The sequence below is a fragment of the Ahaetulla prasina genome, chromosome 1 (genome assembly GCF_028640845.1).
Source record: "Ahaetulla prasina isolate Xishuangbanna chromosome 1, ASM2864084v1, whole genome shotgun sequence".
In the NCBI taxonomy this organism is placed as follows: domain Eukaryota; kingdom Metazoa; phylum Chordata; class Lepidosauria; order Squamata; family Colubridae; genus Ahaetulla; species Ahaetulla prasina.
This window is the reverse complement of record NC_080539.1, coordinates 277589532-277615373: the sequence shown is the minus strand read 5'-3', so window position 1 is coordinate 277615373 and position 25842 is coordinate 277589532. Positions and strand designations below refer to the sequence as shown.

The window sequence follows — 25842 nt, the reverse complement described above, 5'->3', positions numbered from 1 at the left end:
GCACTACCAAGGGCCGGCCTCAATGACGGGTTTTGGGACCCACAGAGGTGGCATGCGTCGAGGAAGAGCCTTTGGGGATTTTTAAATAGGGAATTTTTAAAGGGGGGGAGGGCAAGGGCGGGTGATGGGGGAAACCCGTCGGGGAGGGTATGTCCAGTCCTAGCGCGCGCTCACGACATTATTTTAGCTGGTCCGAAGACAGGAGGGGAGGGGTTTGAACAGAGCAGAGAATATCATTCCATCTGTACGGTAAGTGGGAGGGGCAGATATGGCGGAGGCAGGGGGCCGTATCGTTCTTTGGGAGCACGTGGTCGATGTTTAAAGGCGATCACGTGCTCCGGCCCCCCAGTCCCTACTCGTTCCCCGGATGGTCAAGATCCTCAGAGCTCGGGCCTACGGCTGATGCTCTGCAATGCCCGGTCCGTGGTTAATAAGGCTCCCCTGATTTGCGATCTGATTCAGGGGGAGTCCGCGGACTTTATGGGCATTACAGAGACCTGGTTGGGCACAGAAGGGGGTGTACCCCTGGTAGAACTGTGCCCGCCGGGTTTCTGTGCATTCCATCAGCCGAGGGCCCAGGGTAGGGGTGGCGGGGTGGCGGTTGTGATTAGAGAGAGCCTGGAGCCAAGGGAGTCCACTGTTCCTCAGATAGCTGGCTGTGAATCCCTCCTTGTGAAGTGGGGCCATCGTAATCAGATGGGGTTGTTGATCACGTACCTGGCTCCTTGCTGCGTGACTACAGCCCTACCTGAGCTACTGGAGGTGCTTGCTGGCGTGGCGGTTGAGATCCCCAGACTTTTGGTCTTGGGAGATTTCAACTTGCCATCGGCCGGCTTGTCATCAACAGTGGTTCAGGAGTTCCAGGCCTCCATGACGGCCTTGGACCTGATTCAAGTAACTGATGGCCCTACACACATCGGGGGAGGCACGCTAGACTTGATTTTTATCTCTGGTCAGTGGGTTAATGATCTGGAATTAGGAGATATAGTGAAAGAACCATTGTCATGGTCAGATCATTTTCTCCTTCGCCTAGACTTTCGAACCGCTGCTCACCACCGCAGGGAGACGGAGCCGATGCGTTGGTTCCGTCCCAGGCGCCTGATGGACCCGGAGAGGTTTCTGACGGAGCTTGGGCCGTTTCCTGAGGATCTTACCCACGGCACGACTGAAGAACTGGTTGCGGCTTGGGATCGGGCCGCGGCTGGGGCTTTGGACCGTGTCGTGCCTTTGTGGCCTCTGACCCGGCATAGATCTCAATTGGCTCCCTGGTTCTCCGGGGAGCTGAGAGAGATGAAACGCCGGAGAAGACGCCTAGAGAGTGTTTGGAGGTCCAGCAGGTCCAAGGCTGATCGGACACTAGTGAGGTCCTTTACCAGGACCTACCTAGTGGCAATGAGGGAGGCGAACGCTCTCGTTTCCACCCTCATTGCGTCGGCAGATAACCGCCCGGCCGCCCTGTTTCGGGTGACCCGTTCCCTCCTTCAACAAGAGGGGCGGGATGACCCCCTGCAGGGTCGAGCCGAGGAGTTTAACGGTTATCTATACGATAAAATCGTTCAGCTTCGTGATGGCTTGGACCATGATTGCGATGATTCAGCCGAGGTGACAGAAACTCGTCTTGTTGAGGTTATTTGGGATGAGTTTGATTCTGTGGCTCCCGAGGACGTGGACAGGTTGCTGGGGAGGTTGCATGCGACTACGTGTTTACTGGACCCGTGTCCTTCCTGGTTAGTACTGGCTGCTCAGGAAGTGACACGAGGCTGGTTCCAGGGGATTATAAATGCTTCTTTGGCTGAAGGGGTTTTCCCCACCGCCTTGAAGGAGGCGGTGGTGAGACCTCTCCTAAAGAAGCCTTCCCTGGACCCAGCTATTTTGGGAAATTATCGTCCAGTCTCCAACCTTCGCTTTTTAGCGAAGGTTGTAGAGAGTGTGGTTGTATGGCAGCTTCCCCGGCACCTGGAGGAAGCTGTCTATCTAGACCCGTTCCAGTCCGGCTTCCAACCCGGTTATAGCACGGAGACGGCTTTGGTCGCGTTGGTGGATGACCTCTGGAGGGCCAGGGACAGGGGCTGTTCCTCTGCCTTGGTCCTATTAGATCTTTCAGCGGCTTTTGATACCATCGACCATGGTATCCTGCTGCGCCGGTTGGAGGGATTGGGAGTGGGAGGCACCGTTTATCGGTGGTTCTCCTCCTATCTCTCTGACCGGTCGCAGTCGGTGTTGACAGGGGGGCAGAGGTCGTCCTCGAGGGGCCTCACTTGTGGGGTACCCCAGGGGTCGATTCTCTCGCCTACCCTGTTCAACATCTACATGAAGCCGCTGGGTGAGGTCATCAGTGGTTTCGGGGTGAGTTATCATCTGTACTCTGATGACACTCAGCTGTACTTTTCCACCCCGGACCACCCCAACGAAGCGGTCGAAGTGCTGTCCCGGTGCCTGGAAGCCGTACAGGTCTGGATGGGGAGAAACAGACTCAAGCTCAATCCCTCCAAGACGGAGTGGCTGTGGATTCCGGCAGTCCGGTACAGTCAGCTGCACCCGCAGCTGACTGTTGGGGGCGAGTTAGTGGCCCCAAAGGAGGTGGTTCGCAACTTGGGCGTCCTCCTGGATGGCCGGCTGTCCTTTGAGGAACACCTGGCGGCCGTCACCAGGAGGGCTTTTTACCAAGTCCGCTTGGTTCGCCAGTTGCGTCCCTTCCTTGACCGGGATGCCTTATGCACGGTCACTCACACTCTGGTTACATCTCAGCTGGATTATTGCAATGCTCTCTACATGGGGCTGCCCTTGAGGTGCACCCGGAGGCTGCAGTTAGTCCAGAATGCAGCTGCGCGAGTGGTAATGGGAGCCGCTCGAGGCTCCCACGTAACACCACTGCTCCGTAGTTTGCACTGGCTTCCTGTGGTCTTTCGGGTGCGCTTCAAGATCCTGGTTACCACCTTTAAAGCGCTCCATGGCTTAGGACCCGGGTACTTACGAGACCGCCTGCTGTTACCGTATGCCTCCCATCGACCCGTACGCTCTCACAGAGAGGGCCTTCTCAGGGTGCCGTCTGCCAAACAATGTCGGCTGGCGGCTCCCAGGGGTAGGGCCTTCTCTGTGGGAGCACCAACGCTCTGGAACGAACTCCCCCCTGGCCTACGTCAAGTGCCTGATCTTCGGACCTTCCATCGTGAGCTAAAAACATACTTATTTACTCAAGCAGGACTGGCATAAATAGTTGATTTTAAATTGGGGTTTTAGAGATTTTAAATATTTGTAAATTTTTTAAATTATCGGCCATTTATTAATAGTTTCTTTTAATTTCTTTTAATTGTATATACTCTGTATTTTATTTCGGCTGTACACCGCCCTGAGTCCTTCGGGAGAAGGGCGGTATAAAAATCTAATAAAATAAATAAAATAAATAAATAAATGTTACTTGACTCTCAACAACTCTGGGCGGCTCACATCAGAGTATAATAAAATCAATAAAAGATAAAAGAGATCTAGATATTATGAAACACTTATTTTGTTTTTTGGCTTTTTTTGCTAAGATATTTTAGCATTCTTGATGTCCCTAATGCTGTTAATGCATATGAAATTATTGTTAACAGCAATTCCACTTGCTATTCTCCTTAAACATATATTGAAACAATATGTAATATTTTTCATATTTCCATAATTGTAAGCACAGGACATGGGTGAAAACTAAAAATTTTCCCTACCGGTTCTGTGGGCGTGGCTTAATTGGTGGGTGTAGCTTGGTGGTCAGGTGACTGAATGGGCATGGTCAATAATAATAAATAATAAAAATAATAAAGTATACAAAACTTGGGAGGCACCGGTCTACCTTCTTTAAAAATAGAGGCTTCAGTCTACCAATTGCATTTTACTGAGAGGCACCAGTCTATTTCTTTAAAAATAGACACCCTGGTCTACCAATTGCCTTTTACTGAGAGGCACCGGTCTACCGAGTGCCTTTTTTTTGGCAGGCACCGGTCTACTAGCTGCCTACAGCGCTGATCAGCTGTAGTGCGGCCCTTTGAAGTGCCGCGGCAGTCATTTAAGGCCGTTTGCAGCTATATCACCACCGAGCGCTTCAGGGACAGAGAAGAGGAACAGCTAGGCGTGGGCAGTGGAGGGAGGGAGGGAATTTTGCTACCGGTTCTCCGAACTACCTGCTCCCATCACTACCGGATCTCACGATCCTGTCCGAACCGGGAGCATTTCACCCCTGGCACAGGAATATAATCTTTATCACAATGACAAAAAAGCTGAGATAACATACGATTTATATAAATTGGGGGATACAAAATAAGCACCAAAAATGGTTTTAAAAAATACCACTGAGAGAGCTAAGCCAAGAGAATCCAAGTTGGTTAAACTTCAATTACTTGAAAGTTGAAGTACTAGAGATCAAACATACCAAAGTGGGATCGATGTCTTCAATAGCCAAGAGTCTATTATATATGCTATGTACTTTCTCATATTTCATACGACTCTGCACAAATTAAAAAAATATTTGATTAGTTTAGGCCCAAAGCATAATAGTTTGACTATATTTTTATGGAGATTACAATTTCTAAACATAGGGAGGATTTCATTAAAGTTTGAGAGAATAAAGAAATTTTTTGATTCACCTCTTCATAATCTGCATATGCAAAATAAAGAAGCATATTCTTTTTTAATAAAGTGCTGATTGCTCTTTCATAAATATTTGCTGCTTCATCACTGAAAAGTTTAGCATTGTTCATATCCTAAAATAAGATCAAATAATGAAAAGAATTTGTCAGGCAAAATAATTAAAAAGGATAATCAGAAAACAATTTTCAGCCATTTTTTAAAATTTTTATTTGAATTTATATCCCGCCCTTCTCCGAAGACTCAGGGCGGCTTACACTGTGTTAAGCAATAGTCTTCATCCATTTGTATATTATATACAAAGTCAACTTTATTGCCCCCAACAATCTGGGTCCTCATTTTACTATGCTCACTGAAAAAATTATACTAGCATTGTAAACTTAATTGGATTGCATATCAAAAACACGCAAACTTGATTGGTTTCTAATTGGGTATTGGAGTTCATTTTATGTATACTGGCTGGAAACATTTATGTCATACAAGTATTCCTTGGGTTACAACCACTTGTTTAGCAACTGTTCAAAGTTACGATGGTGCTGAACAAAGGGCACTTATAACTTGTTCTTCAAGTTCTGGCCATTGCAACACTCCTGCAATCATGTGATTAAAATTCAGATGCGCAGTGGTCAGCTCATTATTATGATCATGTGACCACCACAGTTATATGATGATTTCAAGCAAAGTTAATAGCAAAGCCAGAAGATAGTTGAAAATTACTCCCACATCCACTGCGTTTTTGTTCACCCATACTCTGGAGTTATTATCCATGGAATCCGGGCACCTGCCCATGATCCACAACATCTGACTGCAGCCCACCCCAGCCCCCCGCCAAAGCATTGGAGCATCTACCTGTAGAACCCTCTGCCCTCCAGTGGACCTCCCCTGCAGCACTAGAGTACCCACTGGCCCTCTTTCCTGGAATTCCTGCCTCTTCTCACTTAACAATTTGCATGGGTCTGGGATTACAATAGCAACTGGAACTGCCAAGATTGCAGTCGCACTAAGTATGGGGTCATGTGACATCGCCCTTTAGGACTGCATTATTTAGTGATGGGACTTTCAATTGCCATTGTAATCAGAGGACTATATGTAATAAATTCACAATATTGATTATTTTTGTTTCCATACAATTTTTCAATTATTAATTATTTGACATACTAAGTCAAATCGGTGTTTGTATACTGTTATAATTAACAGTGTTAATACTAAATAACAATGCGTAATAAAACACATAGATAACACAAAACAATGTGTTATCTATGCCAGTAGTGTACATGCAGATATTTCAACATTTTTTCCTTACTCCTTTCTCAGCTAGCAGCTTGCTGGATTGTTCAAGATATTGTGCAGCTTCGTACCAGATATCAGGATGATGACCCAATACTAAGAGGCATTGTTCATATGCAAACATCACTAGGAGAAGACACAGAGACAATATTTATTTGGGATTTTGCAAAACAAATCATTACTTATTTAAATCACAATGTTTTTTCAAGCTCCTCACTAACCAATTTTGCTTTGTCTGACTGAGAAATCACATCTTATTGTTCCCCAATAAGTCCATAAATTTGAGGGCATTCTCACAAATGTACTTGTTGTTTTTTATTTTCAGTAGGAATTTTTAACATTTAAAATTGTTGGTGACCCAAGCAACATCATATATTTAGCACACAAAGGAATCATTCTTGTATCCTGTAATCTAAGCAAAAGTAAATTTATTCTTCTATTCCAAAATTATCAGATTCTGTTTCAAATGCCTTGCAATCCCATCATGGAAATAATCTGGGCAGTAAAACAAGATTTAGGACACAACACAGCGCTCTAGATTTAGAATCTAGACTCTATAAAAGTATCTGAAAAGCAAAAAAAAAAAAGGAAGAAAAGAAAAGAAAAGAAAAAAAAAAAAGAAGTTACCTCTCTTTGTGATGAGGGTTTGGTCTTCGGTACGCAAAGGGTTACTCTTTTCCCACTGAATGTATTTTTTCCACATGTCTACCTGCTGTGCTTCTTGTGGAGTATTTTGTGGTGGGACAGAGGGAGCATTACGGTCCAGACCTTTCATCACAGTTTCGTACTCCTAAAAGATAGGTAGATATTACAGTAGTTAAAACAAAACAAATAATTCAATAATGTGGTTTGTTTTTAATATTCGAAAGTTGTTCTATCGGACATGTATTGCAGTTCAGTTTTTCACCACAATGAATTCATAAAAAGGAAAACAAAAATCCACCATCATCCGTACCTTAGCAACACGTCTAGCATTCATATAATCTCTACTACGATCTTCAATCATTTTTTTGGCTAAGTGGATATTGATTCCCTGGAAGAAGAGAACAAGCCGTTAAACTCTGAAAACCTATACTTGCGTAGGTTCACTGAGACCTCCTATGTATTTTATTAAACAAGTTATATATGGTATACACACAGCTCCCTTTTTACGACCCTCTAATCCAGGGGTGTCAAACTCAAGGCCCAGGGGCCAGATCCAGCCCGTGGGGTGCTTAGATCTGGCCCGCAGTGTCTCTGCCGCAAAAATGGAGGTGTTTTCGCTGGCAGAGGGTTGCAGGAGGCCATCACAGCTGAAAACAGAACTCAGGAGCCCATTTTCACTACCAGAGTGCTCGGGTCACTATAGGCACCCCAGACATGAGAGATGTCCACGTCCACCCTGGCCACACCCACCCCAGCCCCCTGAGATATAATACAATTATATGGCCTTCAATGAAATTGAGTTTCACACCCCTGCTCAAATCCCTTGAGGGTAGCATCAGGGCAAATGGATGGAGCTGAGCGTTTACTGCCCGGATGCCCATCCTGACGCCACATGGAGTTCATAGCAGATATTTTTTTCTTTGCACCCTGGGGGAGAAATATCTGCCGCTACCTAGGACAGAACTCTCAACCTTTCAAGTGGGAGGCAAGCGCCTTCATCACTAGGCCACCATGCTGTATAGTATATACAGAATAACTATAATATGAGAATTTAAAAGCAGCATGATGAGAAATGTACATAATTTAAAAAAACTTCCAAAAACTTTGACTAGACCAGATTTCTTGTAAAAGGAAGGGAGGTTTCTTTTTTTTTTTTGATGATGAAAAAAATTAGCCACTGATTGTCAAGATAAGGTATTCAAATTGTTATAACTGCTACATAAACAATTCATATTAACTCGATCAACTTCTTTCAACATTTAATAAAAGTAATAAAGGTTTGAAAACATCAGTTAATTCTTAAAAGTTAATTCTTATAAGATCTCAGATAACTAATTTCAGAAGTAATTCTGAATTCATTGTGATTAAGGCAGACAGATAATAAATGCTTAAGTTCAATAAACTTTGAAGAAGCATTAGAAGGCAATAAAATTCAGATTTGAATGTTATAAAAAATTAAAATCTACCTGTTTATGTTGTGAAAAAGATTGTTCCCCAATGCATTAGCTATTCTTGAGCTAGGATTATCACAGAATATATACCTTGTGGCCAAAAGGATCAAAACTGTATCTGCAAACCAATGTTCTCCATATGTAAATTCTGCATCATTGAGATCAGGTACAAAAATCCATAGTCAGACAGGATCCCAGATATTTCAGTGGGATAGGACTTAACTTTCTTACAAATTATTTTCTTTCTTTCTGAAATTAACTCAGCTTTACCAAATAATGAATTAGCTTTCAATTTCTATAGAATCTTTATGATTTGAGATGATAAACAAAGCAACAAAGAAGGGAAGGGGGAAAGAAATATAAATGGCTGGTCTTAATGCAGAAGACTGGTTTTAATTTTGAACAGTATGAGACAAGAGTCTATTCACCTTGCCTTATCAGAAAAAGCCCACTGCAGAGGAAAAAAATAGTTATGTTAGAGTCACTCGAGTTGGAATGCTAGCATCTTTTCATTTACCTCTTCATACTTGTTATAATCTCGCCATAGCTGTTCAATGTTGATCATAGGGTTCACACAGCCTCGCTGATAAACCCTGCGGACAGCTGTTATCCTCTGGTTTTCTGCGTAGGACCCTACTGCTTCACTAAATAGTGAGGCGAGACAGTAATATGTCAGCAATTACACTTTGCAACCTGTATGAACATCAACATTGCATTAATTAACAGAAAAGGAAAAATTATTGTACTTACACGCCTTTCAAAAAATTGATGTAATCCACCCAGATCTATATAAAAAGCAGTCAAAGTTTAGTTTGTCATAACTGTTCAGTATTTAACAAAAAATATTTCCAAAAAATATATAGAAATTTACCTGATATGACATTATTTCCATGCCAATTTTGTCTAGAGCAAAATCATATGCTTGAGCCATTTTTTCTCTGCAAAAAATATACAGGAAATACACAATTAAACTTGCATGAAAAAATATTTATTATGTTCTATTACTTTAAACAAGCAGGTTATCATATATAAAAATACTATTCCAAACTTTTCATAGAGCAGAGTCTGACATGCTTCAAGAGGATCTACATTTTGGAGAGAATTCCCTGATCAAGGAACCTACATGTTGCATTTTAAAAGGATTTTTAAAAAGCAGATTGAGATTTGAACTTCTTTGGGAAATAACATAGGGTTTAGAAAGAGCTGAAACAAAGCAGCTTTAATAAAATTAAGACATTTTGCTGTTTATTGGCATCCTTACTCTGGGATTACATTACTGTAAAGTCATATAATTGAAAATACTGGTAGTTCTTGTTCAGTGACTGCAGTTGAGACAGGCAACTGAGTTATTAAGCAAAACAATTGTTAAGTGAATTTTCTCAGCTTTTCAAAGCTTTCCTTTCCTTTACATATCTAGGAAGGTCATAAAAGCAAGAATTGATTACAAAGCTATTTTTTTCATCATCAGTTTAACTGTGAACAGTATTAAACAAGGCAGTCACCAGCAGACTACCTGTTCTGCAAAGTAAGGTGAAATTAGATTTTAAAAGTAACAATGAGAAGGATTACACTTCAAACAACTTTCAGATTAATTCCAAACTGCTTTAAACTGATGGCTGTCTGGACATTTGATTCTCCAAAGAGCAGGAAGCATGAAAAAAATTCAGAGCAGTTTGGAGTGAGCTAGATACTCACAGACTAACTATAATGATGCACAAATATTTGCCACAGTTTAAACCACTGAATCAAGAAAATTAACTTTGTGGTATCTTTATACCAGAGACACCACTGAACAATAGGGTAGTTCCAAGGTTATTGTTGCTTCTACATAAACTAAAAAGTAAAAGCAGGAGGTCAGGAAGAGGGGGAAGAGGGAAGTACCAATCCTGGATCAGCAGTGTTACAGCAATACACTCAAAGTCTAAGCAATCCTCCTATAGTGCTAAGTCATCAATTTGTGCCACAGTATGGCCAATGTGAAGAATTGACCTTGGCAGAGTTATCTATTTCTTCCTTAAATCTCAGGCCTAAAAGAAGTAGTCAATAAACCATATCAACTTACTTATAACTGGGTAGCTTCCCTTTTGTTTCTCGCACATATGAAAGGTAGCACTTCCACAAGTCAATGTGTAAGACTTTCATAAGGCATCGTTGAAACAGCTATTTATATTGAGAGGAAAAAGAAATAGGAGTCCATCAGCAGGTCAGAGTAGTTCTTGTTTTGGAAATTTGAACAAACTTCCTCAATTTTGAACAAAATACAATGATCACCCTCTACATTTTTTAAACGAAACTTGGGCAAAGCTTCATGAATTACACTCAAGTCTCGATTATTTTTAACCAGTGTTAAAATAATAGAGCTGTAAACTGTAGCAATTTGAAAGAAAAGATTGACAGTATCCAGTCCTGGAGCCTTACATGTTCTGATTTTCTAAATGGAAATTTGACTGGCACTTTATACACCTTAAAGCATCAGAGGGACTTCACAGAACATATGTACTTTGTTACTCATATGACTGTAGTGGAATATAAGGATATCTTTGAAGGAGGGCCAGGAACTCGATACTAATTTAGAGCATAGCTGCATATTTATTGAAGACATTTTTCTAAGTAATTCTCATCGACAAGGTATCAAAACCAAAGTACCGTCCCCAAATCAACGATGGCATAGTTTAAGGCTCTTAAGCAGTTTTTGAGGATAGATACAAAGACATCCCATTCATATTCCAAACTTTGTAGTGAAAGAGGCTTTGAACCCACCATGTTTTATGACATTGTCCGTTTTATGCCAAAACCCATGAGCTGTTAACCTAATTAAATATCCTGGTCAAATCAGTCAATTATATTTAAAACATTTCCTTTTTTTAACTTTTTCAAATGAGTCTATCTATTTAAGTAAGGTGAGTAGCATCTGTTTGATCTGTTTTGCTAATTTGCTAATCAGTATTATCTATATGTGTGCAATGTGTTTTATGTAGAGATCATTAATCACAATAAAGATTCTTGTCTTGTTCAGCAGGATTTGGGTAACATGAAGGTCAAAATAAATATTTCATCAGGTTCACTGTTCCCAGTCAGCTGCTAGACCCAATTCAAAATTCTTCTGTCTTTGCAACCCTAATTCATATTCCTCTCTAAACTGTCAGATTTTAGATGAAGTAGATACATAGGGCCTTCTCAATGCTATACCCTTTTATATTTAAATGTATACTTTCACTTGTCCAATTAAATTTCAAAAAGTGAGGAAAAACAGAAATGTGTGATATTTGTGGAAAGGCATCCAATACATGATAAACCCAATCTGATTTTATTTTTCTGTTAGGTAAGGCTTGATGCACATCCCATGGTATTTTAACTTTATATAGGTAAGTTTTAATATTTTAAAGCATGTTGTATTTATGTTAATGTTCATGTTTATTATGAGCAATGAGCATAATAGACTAAGCACATTGTAGTTTTCCTGTGAATAACAAAAAAGCTATTTGCTACTGCCCTCCTTTGTGATTTCTTTTTTAAACTTTCCAGTGTAGCCTATTTCCTTGGGATTGTCTGATGTTAAAATGCTAAAATAAGTCCAATCTTGTTTTGCTTGCATGTTAACTAGAAAACATATACAAAACATCTTTTTATGAATTGTTAAGACAGCCATTTTTCCAACTTGGGCAGCTGCTTCCAACACGCATAGGAAATACCTGAAGCCAAGTGGGTGAACATGCATATTTTGAAGCAGCCTCAAGCACCTGAAGAAAACATGGTTGTTTTGAAGTTTGAGGGCTTCTTCTATTGTCAGAATGGCTGTAAGTTACTTTTTATTTTAAGCCTTTGAGCCAGTGTTGATCCAGGCAACTACCTGGACAAATCTCTGTAATTTTCTTGCCCAGATTTTGGAAATGCTTTGTTATTGCTACCAGGGCTGAGAGAGAACTAACTGGTCCAAAGTCACCCAGCTAAGATGGGATCAGAACTCAAGGCCTCCTGGTCTGAGGCCTTAATCAGTTTATCAAACTGTCTTTCTAACATTGTACATAAATCAATATAAGCAACTGTAAACGCCACTCTAAGCTCTATTGTCTACTGCTTTTATGTGTCAACCATCATTTCTTCTTCCCAATCCATTGGGCTCTTCATGTTAATAACATATGGTGAAAATTTTTTCCATAACTATCTTGATTATTTAGTAAGTTGTTCCAGAAGTGCCATAAAGCAAAAAGTATAGTTGTGGTTCATACTAGAATGTGAACTTCAAAGATAACAACTTTGATACAAAAGGATCATTTGTAAGAACAGGAACATGTATGTAGCTGGAGTGATTTGCATAATCTTTGGTTTAACATGCAAGCATGTTTTGTATGCATTATTTATGGAAATTATATATAACGTGTGGAAGTACTGATTCTCATACAGACAAGGACCAATACGTTTAATGACAACCCACTCATTCTTGAGGGTCTCATTATGTCTATACCATATCACAATGCTAAATATGAATACCTTAATATGAATACCAATGCTAAATATAAATACCTTAAACACCTTCCTGTGTTTCCCACTTTTATACATTTTGTATAACCAACAGCCATATGGAACATTTCATTCATGATCCCTCAAAAAAGTTAGGACATGTTAGCTCAAGGTAGGCACATAACTTATTCTCACAGTAGAGAAAATACATATTCTAATTGTTACTAGTTTGATTTTTTTTAAATTAATGTAAACATTGACGCTTACCTTTTCTACTTTGTCATAATTTTTTGCTTTTATCTGAAAAACAAAACAAAACCCTCAAATAATTAGGTCAGCCTTTCATCAAATATGAAAAAAAACTATTTATTAGTTGGAATAGACTTGGCTTTTTAAAAAAATATTAAACTGCAACATAATTGACAACAAAGGGTTTTGAAAAAGCTAGTATTACTTTCAGTAGATGAGGCTATATTATGAGAAAATAATATTGTGATATATTTCAGTCACATTAAAATTTGCTCAAGAATGTGTTATCCTCCTGATAATCAAGCATAAATAATATTACCCTGTTTCCCCCAAAATAAGACATCTCCTGATAATAAGCCCAATCGGGCTTTTGAACATGTGGTAGTAAGGCCAAGCGCTTATTTCAGGGTTCAAAAAAATATAAGATAGGTTTTTATTTTCAGGGAAACACAGTAATATTATTTATAACATATTGTATTAATATGGAAGGCAATTTTACGACTCCTGTTTCACAGTATGTTACAGAGTTTATATTCAGATAGCTATTATATATAGACAGTACTCCTTTATTAGTTTAAATTCTAACACAGATTTAAGAACAAATATATGTTGTTTTATAACAATTTACTTTCTAAATTAAGACGTTCATTATAGCTGATATTAAAGTGCCAAAGCAGCTTTTGATGTTCATTAATAATAACTATAATACAAAACTCCATCAAACAACCGACACACTGTTTGTATTTGTATTGAAGATGTTTTTATGTGTTTGTCTAAAAAATTTTTTAAAAAATCACCAAAAAAACCCCTTCATCAAACAGATCCATCCAGTGTTTCAGGACATGGAAAAGCTATCCCCCCACCCCAAAAACTGATGAGTTACAACATGAATCTAACACACAAATGAAATAAATATTGGAAACGTCTCTACCATGTAATATTCAAAAGACTTAAATATTTTTTGGGAATACACACTTCTGCAACCCAACAAGAAAGACACAGAGTTCAGAGGATAATTAGAACTGCAGAAAAAATAATTGCTACCAACTTGCCTTCCACTGAGGACCTGTATACTGCACGAATCAAGAAGAGAGCCGTGAAAATATTTACAGATCCCTCACATCCTGGACATAAATGTTTCAACTCCTACCCTCAAAACGACGCTATAGAGCATTGCACACTAGAACAACTAGACACAAGAACAGGTTTTTCCCAAAGGCCATCACTCTGCTAAACAAATAATTCCCTCAACACTGTCAAACTATTTACTAAATCTGCTAATTAATCTACTATTAATCTTCTCATCATTCCCATCACCAATCTCTTTCCACTTATGACTGTATGACTGTAACTTTGTTGCTGGTAATCCTTATGATTTATATTGATATACTGACCATCAATTGTGTTATAAATGTTGTACCTTGATGAAGGTATCTTTTCTTTTATGTACACTGAGAGCATATGCACCAAGACAAATTCCTTGTGTGTCCAATCACACTTGGCCAATAAAAAATTCTATTCTATTCTATTCTATTCTATTCTATTCTATTCTATTCTATTCTATTCTATTCTATTCTATTCTATATAGCTGATAACTCTCCATACAATATTTTATTTCAAAGTTAAAATTAAGGTTAAAAACAGAGGCCATGAGGGGGAAGGTTTCAATTCAAGCTAAAAACAACAGTGCTTTGGAAATCACTGTGGAATTTAATAGTAGGATGTTCTATGACTGATACATCTTGGAGTTCTGCAATATTAGTTCTAGTATGAACCGAGTATTGTAATGAAGAAATTAATGCAAATACTTCAGGGGGTTGCATCATTGCAAAGGAATGTGAAAACCTAGGAACTTGTGTTACTTTTTAAATTCTAGGAAGCATTGTAATCATTAAAAACTGAGCCATGAGGAGGAAAATTAAAAAACAGCATCACTTCCAGTATCTTTAAACTATATTGGGTTTCGCAGGAGTGAATAAGAAATGTCTAAAAAGACAAGTGAAACAGCAGAAGCTAATGAAATGAAAGGCGTCTCTGTGAAGGAATGGAATAACTGTAATGATACTGCTGCCACTGGGGAAGGTTCAGATTGTAGGGAGGCAAGGCAGACTGCTCATTCTTTCGGCCAAGCACTGCCCGCAATCGTTCTCTGGGATTGCAGACAGGGCTTTCTTAGTGTTGCAAGGAGGTGCTGGAATATCTGGGACCTTCTGCATGCAAACCTCATGTTCTACAGCTGAGTTTCAGTGACAATTAAACAGCAAGGTAAATAATTACCTGCTATAAGCATTTAAACCAGCAGGATACTCCACATCATCCACAGGCATTTAAAAATAAAACATGTTTAAACTTAAAAGTTTATAAAGCTGAGAATGCACCAAGGAGAACAGATTCTTTCACTCATCAGTGTAAAGAAATAGAAATAATACTTAATATCAAGAAAATGCCATTCCTCTGCCTTTAGAAGAACCTGCTTATTTATGCTCTAAATCAGGCATGTTCAATCCACAGCCTATGGGCTGCATGGAGCTCTGGGCAGCTAATGATGCTGCACAAGGTTGTAAACGTTTAACATTATTATGTGATTTATATAAAGATTAACAATATTATATATTTTATATGTGGCTCAGGACAATTTCTCTTCACTCAACACAGTCCAGGGAAGCCAAAAAGGTTGGACTATATTCTAAATCATGGGTGTCAAATTCGTGTCATCACGGTGGTCTCACGTGACGTATCAGGACTTTTTTCCCCCTTTGCTAAATTGAGCGTGGGCCAGCACGTGACACATCTGGCCCACAGGCCATGAATTTGACAGCCCTGCTCTACATTATCCTGAGCAGCAATTTCTCAACTGGTTACCCTCATATGTTGGAAGGCCACACTGCTTTTGGGAAGATTATGGGTACTGTAATCCAATAGATCTTTAGGCACCAAATTTAAAAAATGCTCTTATTAAAAATGTTTACATGTAAAAAAATGATGTACAGATAGGACATCTCAAAGAATATTTTGTTTGCACTGACTGGCATGAATGCTAATTGTGTAAAAATATATCATCATTCTTTCAAAAGAAGTGAAGAATTTTGTAGTAGAATATTTCCTTTATCATATTATTGTTTTGTAATCTGTAAGCTTTCACTAATTGAAGAATGCACAATTCCCTTAAACATACATCCGAAATTATGATTCTGTGTTTTTTAATTCGTGTAAGCATAATGCCTTGATACCAGAAATTTCTTTTCATAATTTTAGCTGTGTCGCTTTTTCTTTCCTTGATTTTTTAATTTGTATTCTAAAATTTGTAAATTATATAGGTCAGTAATATTTTAAATGAAATTAAACGTATTATTTTTATTCCTGATATTACTTGTACTATCTGTCTTATTGTTATTAATTTAAAATTCAATAAAAGTAACAGGCTTTTACATACACACAGCTCTTTTTAAATTCAAAATAATGGCTTGATATGTAAATTGAAACCAATAATGTCTCAATGGTATTTAGGATAAAGAAATTGGATTACCAGTAGTTGGGACCAAAGAGCTTGGGTTTTTTGTATCTCTTTGCTACCAACTAATTATCATCTTTATTTCTGCATCCCAGATTTGTAAAATAGTAATTAAAAGACATGACAATGTGTCCTATATCATCTAGAATAGCTGTTCCCAACCTTTGCAGCTTGATGGCCAAACTTGGGGGCGGGGAGACTAAAAGTTGAGCTGCATGCACAGGCCCGCTGCTTGTGCAAGTTGAGCTGCATATGCGCAAGCACGCTGGCCTGCCTCTTGCATGGGCCAGTTCCAAATAGGCCACAGCCTTTAGTGGGCGGCAGCCTAGGAGTTAGAGACCCCTGATCCAGAATATCAATGAACGTATTCAGAAATTGGGAATAAGGCTTGGTGGGGTTTTTTTGAAGTATGGATTGTTTTCTATTTTCATTTTCCTATGATTTCAAACAAGGATGTATTATGTCTGTGAATTAGCAACTGAGAAATTCTTACCCCCCCACAAAAGAATCTATTCAGTCAAAATTCATTACAATAAAATAGGGATCTTAAATTATAATTGAGTTTTTTGAAAATTAGTAAATTAGTGGTAGTATTAATTAATTAATTAATTAATTAAACTTTTATACCGCCCTTCTCCCAAAGGACTCAGGGCGGTTTACAGCCAATAAAACATATACAAGATAAAAGTTAAAACATAATTAAAAAACTGATTATAAATGGCCTAATAAAGTTAAAACAATACAAAACCACTCTAAACCCCCCACTTAAAATTTTCCATCAAGCTAGTCCCGCACGGTGAAATAAGAAAGTCTTGAGCTCACGTGTAAAAGACCGGAGGTCGGGAAGTTGGCGCAACCCAGGAGGCAATTCGTTCCAAAGGGCAGGGGCCCCCACAGAGAAGGCCCTCCCCCTGGGGGCCCCCAGTCTACATTGTTTGGCTGACAGCACCCTGAGGAGGCCCTCCCTATGGGAGCGCACAGGCCAATGAGAGGCTATAGGTGGCAGTAGGCGGTCCCGTAAGTAACCCGGTCCTATGCCATGGAGCGCTTTAAAGGTGATAACCAACACCTTGAACTGCACCCGGAAGACCACCAGCAACCAGTGCAGACTGAGCAGGAGAGGTGTTATATGGGAGCATCGTGGTGCCCCTTCTGTCACCCGCGCAGCCGCATTCTGGACCAGTTGAAGTCTCCTGGTGCATTTCAAGGGGAGCCCCATGTAGAGAGCATTGTAGTAGTCCAGGCGGGAAGTGACAAGGGCATGAGTGACCGTGCGAAGGGAATCCCAGTCAAGGAAGGGACGCAACTGGTGAATCAGGCGTACCTGATAAAAAGCTCCCCTGGTGACGGCTGTCATATGTTCTTCTAAAGATAGCCGATCGCCCAGGAGAACGCCTAAGTTGCGAACCCTCCCCCTGGGGGCCAGTGATTCGCCCCCAACAGTCAGCGATGGAGTAAGCAGGCTGTACCGGGAAGCCAGCATCCACAGCCACTGTTGTCTTGGACGGGTTGAGCTGAAGCTTGTTCTTCCCCATCCAGTAAAATGGGAAATTATGGTTAAAAGCTCCCTAATTTTTAAACCTTTAAATCCACACATTTGAAAGCATTGGGTGAGTCTCCTTGAATACTTAAGCAAAATACGTTTTAATAATAAGTTCAAGATTTTTTCAAAATAAATAGTAAAAGATAATTAAAATTTTGATTTTAGAATGTTACAGACTAAACCATTTAATCATATTTCAAATAAGATTCTGGACTTAATTAAAAAAAAAATCTTCATGTGGGAAAATGGCTTGATTTGAAACATAGTAAGATAAAAATTTAAAAACTGGACATTAGAGGGAACTAAAGAATACAATTAAAAACACTCAAACTTGATTTATAATTACAGAATGAAGCAAAATATTTTAACATTGAACATACTGAAGGATATCTTGGAACAATGGATGCAGAAGTTAATTTTAAAATGGTCTGTTTTATAGAGTCTGTCTAAAAGATGTTATGGAAGAGGAACAAGCATGAAGAGCAAGAATGTGGGTTGAAAATGGATTTCTACTAGAGTGATATTGAAAAATATGTTACATTGGACATACCAAAGAAACTGGCTGATATCTTAATTTATTGAAAGAGATATACAAATAACAAACCAAGAGAGTGACCGGTATAATTTTCCTAAATTGGATTACAGAAAAAGTTTTGTGAAGCTTTGGAGAATTTTGTGACAAGGGTAAAAGAAAAAAACAAAAAAAAATTCAAATTCTAGGACATTACTAGAAAGAACTAAAGATCAAGAAACTGAGAAGTAAAAGGAAGGAATATAAAGTTGATTTTATTTCATCAGTTAAAATAGATATGCTATTGTGTCTGGTAATCCTCAGTGGACTTTTGTGGAAAACAGGATTGAAATGAGATGCTTTATGGTTTTGTTTATAGATAAAAGACAGAATATGGGAATATCATTAGTTATATTTTAAAAGAAGATAATAAGTTACTAAAATTATATATTTTTATTGCAATGAACATGGGAAATCACTTTTTTCTTTATATTTTTCTTTTCTATTTCCCTTTCCATTGTCCGTTTTTCTTTTTTGTATCATCTTCTCTTTCTATTCTTTTTTTCAGTTTGTATTAACTTTTACTGTTGAAATTATAATCTTTGATAAAATTACTATTAAAAACTTAAAGTTCTTTTGATTACAAGATTCTTAGGGCCTTACCGCTTTATCATTTCGATTATATTTTAATCCTGAGAACCAAATGTTTTTTTATTTTATTAACAAGTAACTCATATTAAAATTATTCTGTTGTCTGCATTAATGTTTACTGACGTAGAAGGGTAGTAATATGTGTATTTGTAATTAAGCTGTTCCTTAATATCCTGTATCTAGACAACAGCTAACTAAGAATATTAACTGCAGGTTCTTATCCCATTATTAGCATCCCATTATTCATTTCTCTATGCTACCAGCCAAGTACTATTTGCTTTCTACCATTTGCTAAATAGGGCTTAAATCTGAAAACTGAAAATTCTGTTGTTTTTCTTGCTATGTGCCAGGACAGCATGTAGTTTTATATTCAAAGAGCTTATCTGAACATACCAAAAAAGAAAGAAAGAATGAATGAGGAAATAAAACTTGCCATCCTCCTGCCCACTAACCAGCAAAAAATCCCATCAAGAATCATGGGCATGTCGGACTTCCAGTTGACATTACAGCGAGATTGGACATGGTAAGCGGGTCTCTGTGTTTCCGTGCCGAGTTCTCCCCATTGGTGGGCTCTGAAAGGAACCAAAGCCACCTTGGAGGGGCAGTGAAGCAAAGAGGGATGCCCTGCAGGGTCTCGGAGAGTCGTATCTCTCCTGCCTGACCTGGGGCTTACTTTCCCTCTCAGCCACGACGAGAAGAGTCAACCTAAGATGACTGCCATGAAGCTGGGACAGCCGATGACCATCTAAACTTTGAGCTGGAGTAGATTTTGGTGAACAGTGTGGAACTGGGTGAGAGGATTTTTTTTTACCTGAAAGTTAACCCCAAAAGAGGAATCTAGGATTCACTCAGAACTATCTGTTAAAGTGGGCGATCAAACACTTTGAGAAAACTACCAGACCGGAAGGAATTACAGAAAGAAAAAAAATTCTTCAAAAAAGTAGGAAATTGGACTTTCAAATTGAGAAGACGTGACATTGGGAAGGCAATTTAAAGTGCTGGAATTGCGAATTAAAAAAATTAACACTGCTTCTATAATTGAATTACAATTTAAAATAATTAAAACCATATTTTTAGTAATAATATTGAAAATTAACCCAAGAGTGCCACCTGCTGTTGAAAGGAAAACATACAAACCTGGGAATACCCATTTAAAGGACTATGAAAATATTTACAGGACTATATACATCTATCCTATGACCACTGGAGATTTAAATGTGGGAACAAGGAAGACACTTAATTAAAGTGACCCCTAAATGTTAAGTTATATGACTGAATCTATAAAGGTGACTTAAATAGGCTTGCATAACTCTCCGGACTATGTAAATGGAACTTACTGACTACTTATGGAACATAAAGAACTGTGATTAGTGTATACTTTGAAGAGTAACCTCAGATTTGAACAAATGGTTTTTGGGCTATTGTTCAAAAGTGGAATTTATTAAAACAAGATCAGATTCAACATAAAGAGGACGAGATGGACTGGATGTTTCAAAGCATAAAGGATATGATACAGAAAGAACATAAGGCAATTATGGAATTAATGGATGGCATAGATCAAAAATTGGAAAATATTATACAAAGGACAATGAGCAATGACCAAGATGCCCAGGAAAGGAAGGAGCTACCAGAAGGAATAGAGGGAAAAACAGAATTGAGGAATCAATGAAAAGAAGATAATGAGGAGTAATTAATAAAATTAATAAGGTTTGATGAATCAAACCAGGGGGAGAACATTCTAAAAGATCTGAAAAGAGAACGGGAGGAACAGGAAGATACTTGGGGAAGGGAGACAGGGGTCCGGGCTGATAAATTCAAAGCTAGACAGTGGAAGAGGATAGGGACGGGAGAAACATTAAGATTGACTAAGCAGGATGTAGACACAGATACAGACAGAGGTAAAGATTTAAGAGAAGAATATGGGAGGCAAATTAAAAAAAGAATAAAATTCATGCTGAGATTCCAGCATGTTAATTCTAACAAAATAACTGAGTTGAGGAAAAGTAATAGGCATTTGTATAAATAGGTATTCAAGTAGGGTGCCAAAAAAGCCAACACAGTTCTAAGGCTGCATTAACAGAGGGATAGTATCAAGCCCACCTGAAATGTTAGTATCACTTTATAATGCCTTGGTAAGGCCACACTTGGTCGCCACAATGTAAAAAAGATGTTGAGACTCTAGAAATAATACAGAAAATAGCAACGAAGATGATTAGGGGACTAGAGACTAAACATAAAAAATGGTTGATGGAATTGGGTATGTCTAGTTTAATAAAAAAAAAAGGACTAGGGGAGACATAATAGCAGTGTTCCAATATCTAAGGGGCTGCCACAAAGAAGAGGGAATCAAGCTATTCTCCAAAGCGCCTGAGATAAGAGGCAATGGGTGGAAACTAATCAAGGAGAGAAGAAACTTAGAACTAAGGAGAAATTTCCTAACAGTGGAACAACGTGCCTCCAGAAGTTGTGAATGCTCCAACACTGGAAGGGATTGGACAACCATTTGTCTGAAATGGTATAGTTTCCTGCCTGAGCAGGAAACTGGAAGACCTCCAAGATCCCTTCCAACTCTTATTCCTAAGGAGCCTTGATGGCACAGTGGTTAGAATGCAGTAGTGCAGGCTACTTCTGCTGCCTGCCGGCTGCCTGCAATTTGAATCTCACCAGGCCCAAGGTTGACTCAGCCTTCCATCCTTCTGAGGTCAGCAAAATGAGGACCCAGATTGTTGGGGCTGACTCTGTAAACCGCTTAGAGAAGGCTGTAAAGCAGTGTGAAGCTGTATATAAGTCTAAGTGCTATTGTTTTTCTATTCTACTTTAAATAGTAAATTTGGCGCTACCCATTTTTACTGGAGTGCAATAGGAGCTTCTACATACATCCTGTGGAAACATTAAAAACAAAATTTAAAAGCTGTGAAACTTATCATGAATGAAAACTGAAAACCTATGTTTGTAACCTTAATATTATGGAAATGATATCTCACTTATTCTAGGAAATATGCTAATATATTTATCAGATGCTTAATGCAGAAAATCTGGATCAAAATTTAATTTTTGAACTGAATCAAAATTGGAAAATAACTTTTATTAGTTCTATCTCCCCTTTATTATTTTTTATAAATAAAGCACCAAATATACATAATACTTCTTTCTCCTCCACGACAACCCTGTGATGCGAGTTGGGCTGAGTGTGTATGACTGGCCCAAAGTCACTCAAAGTTTTTCATGTCTACGACAGGGCTAGAACTCAGCCTCTTCTGGCCAGTATCTTAAATAGAAATATTGAGTTTCCAGAACTATATATTGTTAATTATATAATAAGTTTAGAATTTGGTACATTTTGCCTAGTGACTACAGGCACTCTCTGCTTAATGGCCAGTCATTTAGTGACTATTTGAAATTATGACACCACTGAAAAAACTTGACTTGTGGCCAATCCTTGCATTTGTACCCAAGGTCATGTAATTGTAAGCTTGGCAACAAGTGTCCTGTAACGTTAAGATTGTAAAAGTAATGTAATGTAAAAGATTGTTAAATTAGGTGTGGCCACATGATACCTCACTTAATGATCACATTGGTTAATGTGCCCCAGTTGTGGTCTTAAGTCAAGGACAACCTATATAGTGAAAGATACAAAATTATTCTTTACTATAAAGTTACTACTGATTTATTGTGGCTGTTACTTGGAACCAGGTCTAAGGTCCAGGCAACAGATCAACACATTAAAAGTTGATTACTTTATTGCAATACCTATGACACCTATAATACAGGAATCTCCCCAGACTGCTTGCCTTCCCTTGAGAAGAGAGGCAAGATAAGATTCCATGGAATTGGTGGGGTTGGGGGTATCAATCCTGGATCTCTTATGGCTGCACAACAATTCAAGTCTAACTTCCTACTTGCTGGGCATTTTCCAACAATAAGTAAGATATTTCTATCTCTTTCAAAATAAAAGAATCTAAAAGTCTATAACTGTCCTAGGGATTCGAAGCCAATGTTCAGGATACTGTGAGTAAATGAATGGGAAAACTATGGGATGGGCCAATTAACTATTCACTAATTAACTAATCATTAATAGTCTTTCCAAACTGATCACAGAAATACTTGAGAGTTCTGAAAAGAAGCTGTGATCACTTTGGAAAGATTATTAAAGATTAGTTAATTGGCCCATTCCAGTTTCCCGATCATTTATTTACCGTATTCTATGTCTCACTGCTTTTCCACTACTTCACACCTGTTCTAGATTGCTATTTGAAACCCACCTGCTTATTGGCTACTACCTAAATTAAAAACCTTACACCTGAAATGTTTAACAAATTTAATTAAAAGATTCTTATGTTATTAGGATTCACCCTCTGGACACTCATGAAGCTAAATAAGATTAAAAGAAACTGGAGAAGTATGAACCAACTTCAGCTAAAAGTCTGCTGGACTAATGAAATAGATTGTCTTAAGCCAATTATCAGAGTTGCTGCCTCTTCCACACTATTAACTAATTATAGCTATAAAATAAGCTGAATTTTAACTAAGAAAAGAATATTTTTAAATCACACCAAAGATTAAAAAGTTCTACATGCTTTAAAGAACTTATTATAAGCATGGTTACTAAACACTAATTGTTACTGCATCTGTACAATGAACTTAGTTGGAGTGATGAATAGACTAATAAAACTATGACAATTCTATGAGGTTATTTTAACCTCTTGTAACAGTAATAAATCTGAAGCCTTCTTTGCAGTTAAAAAACCATCTATTTTAATATATCACAAAGACCTGGGAATGAGAATGGTCTATTAATGTAATTTAATGGCTGGCATCTTTATTCTTTTATAATGAATAAAATGGTTGTTCTTATGCTTGACAGTACAAAATCAAGTCCTGAACCATAATGGAAGTCAATTATGGGAGATTAATCCTTTTCTTGACAAGGATTTAACATTTATCTATCATATTCTGGATATAGATTCCTGGCTACATCCTATTTCCCCATGTATCATTTTTTTAAAATCATCCACAAATTGATTGAATTTAGTGCTGATTACAAGACAATAAGCTTTGATAGATTTCCATGTATTTCTGACCTTTAAGAAGAATCAAGCAAGTTGCAACTATTCGTTATTCGAGGGACACACTTCCTATGAGTTCTATAACCTCTTCAGTATTTATGATTTTGAAACAAACTGCAAACAGACAAAACTTGGCTCTTCTGAAGTTGCTTATGTTTGGAAGGAGCATGCTGCTTTTATCTGTAAACAACTATATTTAAAGTAATTGAACTGAAATGCTGATTTATCAAGAACAGTTCTTACAGCCCAGGACAGTGGAGTCAAACTCATGTCTTCACGTTGTTGTCATGTGACACATTGTGACTTTTTCTTCGCTAAAACAGGGGTGGGCATGGTCAGCACATGACACATCCAGCCTGCAGGCTGCATGTTTGAAACCCCTAACCTAAGAGAATTTAAGCCCTCATTATGGGTGGGAACCACGATGCTCTAACCTAAAGAGTTGGTGCTATTCCTGAATACTCAGATTGAATTACTAGCAAATTTACTAGCAAGTGTTCTTCCTTACTCCGGATTAATTCTTATAATTTATAGTTCAATTTTAGTGATAGTTATAGCACAACGTAAGTCTCTTCTAATAGGTTTGTAAACCAAATATCATTACCTGCTTTCTGACTTAAAAGGAAATAATCAGTAGCATGTTATAGAAGAGTCTAATATCTAAACCAGATTTCTACTTGAGCAAATTAAAGATAATGATTTGTTATAGCCTAGGAAATCTGGAGTGGCAGTAAGACTATTGTCCTGTAACTATTCTTATCTGATGTAAAAGTTGATTTCTAGAAACCAGAAAGATACTAAGCAGTTATAATCATAAATAATATATCATATGAAATATGAAATATACTTTCTTCCATTCCTACAATAGAACTAAATGCTGGATTTTCAATATGGTGAGTAAAAATATGGGAGCTGCAGCCATCGTATGTTGTACATTTGGGATGATTTTGAAAGAGGATTAAAAAATATATATGGAACATAAAGCTAGTAGTCACCTAGATTACTAGTAATAGATATCTACTACTAGCAATATATTATTACTATCAACATAGTCAAGTAGCATGAGGCAAGTTTAACTAGCATGAAGCAAGAGCAACTGGATGTTCAAAGCTTCCACATCATGTTTTTTCATATTACTAAAATGTTCCATATTATAGTAGAGCCCAGTTAGATATTGACATTATTTAGATCTAACCTACTCACATGCTTGACTATACTTTCCTGCCCAGGTTATTTTTAATTATTTTTCTTCTTTTATCTATTTAGAACATACTTCCCTGTTATCTCTTCAATTATAGCATAGTACTCTGGATTACTATAAACACAGTATACATTACTCCTATTTTAATTCAAGCATTGTTAGTTTTCCTTTCTGCATTTTTTGAGCTTTTCTCTTGGGTTATTGATTTGATAGCAGAATAGTTACAAAATATACTCATTGCTACAGTTTTTAGATTCTGGAAAGAAGGGGCAGAGTGAAGGTAGCTTTAACAAAAATTAAATTATCCTAACCTTTTTCATTTTTGACAGATTTTATTGAGGCAGACCATTTTAATATTCTTTGTCTCTTCTTTATTTTGCAATGTTGAACATTGCAACCTTTTTTCCAAATTACATTTTCAAACATAACCATCCACTTGCTATAAATTCTAACATAATACAATGAAGTAGTATTTTACAAACTATCAGTGAATTCATAGACTGTATATTGCATAGACAATTGATCTATAAATACAGTGTGTAAATTTAAAAGTAGAGTTTGATTGCACAATAAAGGTAATTATATTTTGAAAGATAGAAATGTTAACATGAAGGAAATGATCATCCTCAGCAGTAAGATAATTTAT

The 25842-nt window shown here is 38.0% G+C and overlaps 1 protein-coding gene across 1 annotated transcript in view; it reads right to left on the bottom strand.

Moving 5' to 3' along the window:
* Positions 1 to 25842, bottom strand: part of CSTF3 (cleavage stimulation factor subunit 3) — a 65854-nt gene that overhangs the window by 8534 nt on the left and 31478 nt on the right. The window contains exons 4-13 of the mRNA XM_058160636.1: positions 12732 to 12764; positions 10066 to 10163; positions 8875 to 8941; positions 8754 to 8788; positions 8521 to 8647; positions 6863 to 6940; positions 6535 to 6697; positions 5924 to 6033; positions 4620 to 4736; positions 4406 to 4480 (exon numbers count right to left, since the gene is read on the bottom strand). Of these exons, the coding sequence (XP_058016619.1) occupies positions 4406 to 4480; positions 4620 to 4736; positions 5924 to 6033; positions 6535 to 6697; positions 6863 to 6940; positions 8521 to 8647; positions 8754 to 8788; positions 8875 to 8941; positions 10066 to 10163; positions 12732 to 12764 (903 nt within the window). The remainder of the gene's footprint in view (positions 1 to 4405; positions 4481 to 4619; positions 4737 to 5923; positions 6034 to 6534; positions 6698 to 6862; positions 6941 to 8520; positions 8648 to 8753; positions 8789 to 8874; positions 8942 to 10065; positions 10164 to 12731; positions 12765 to 25842) is intronic.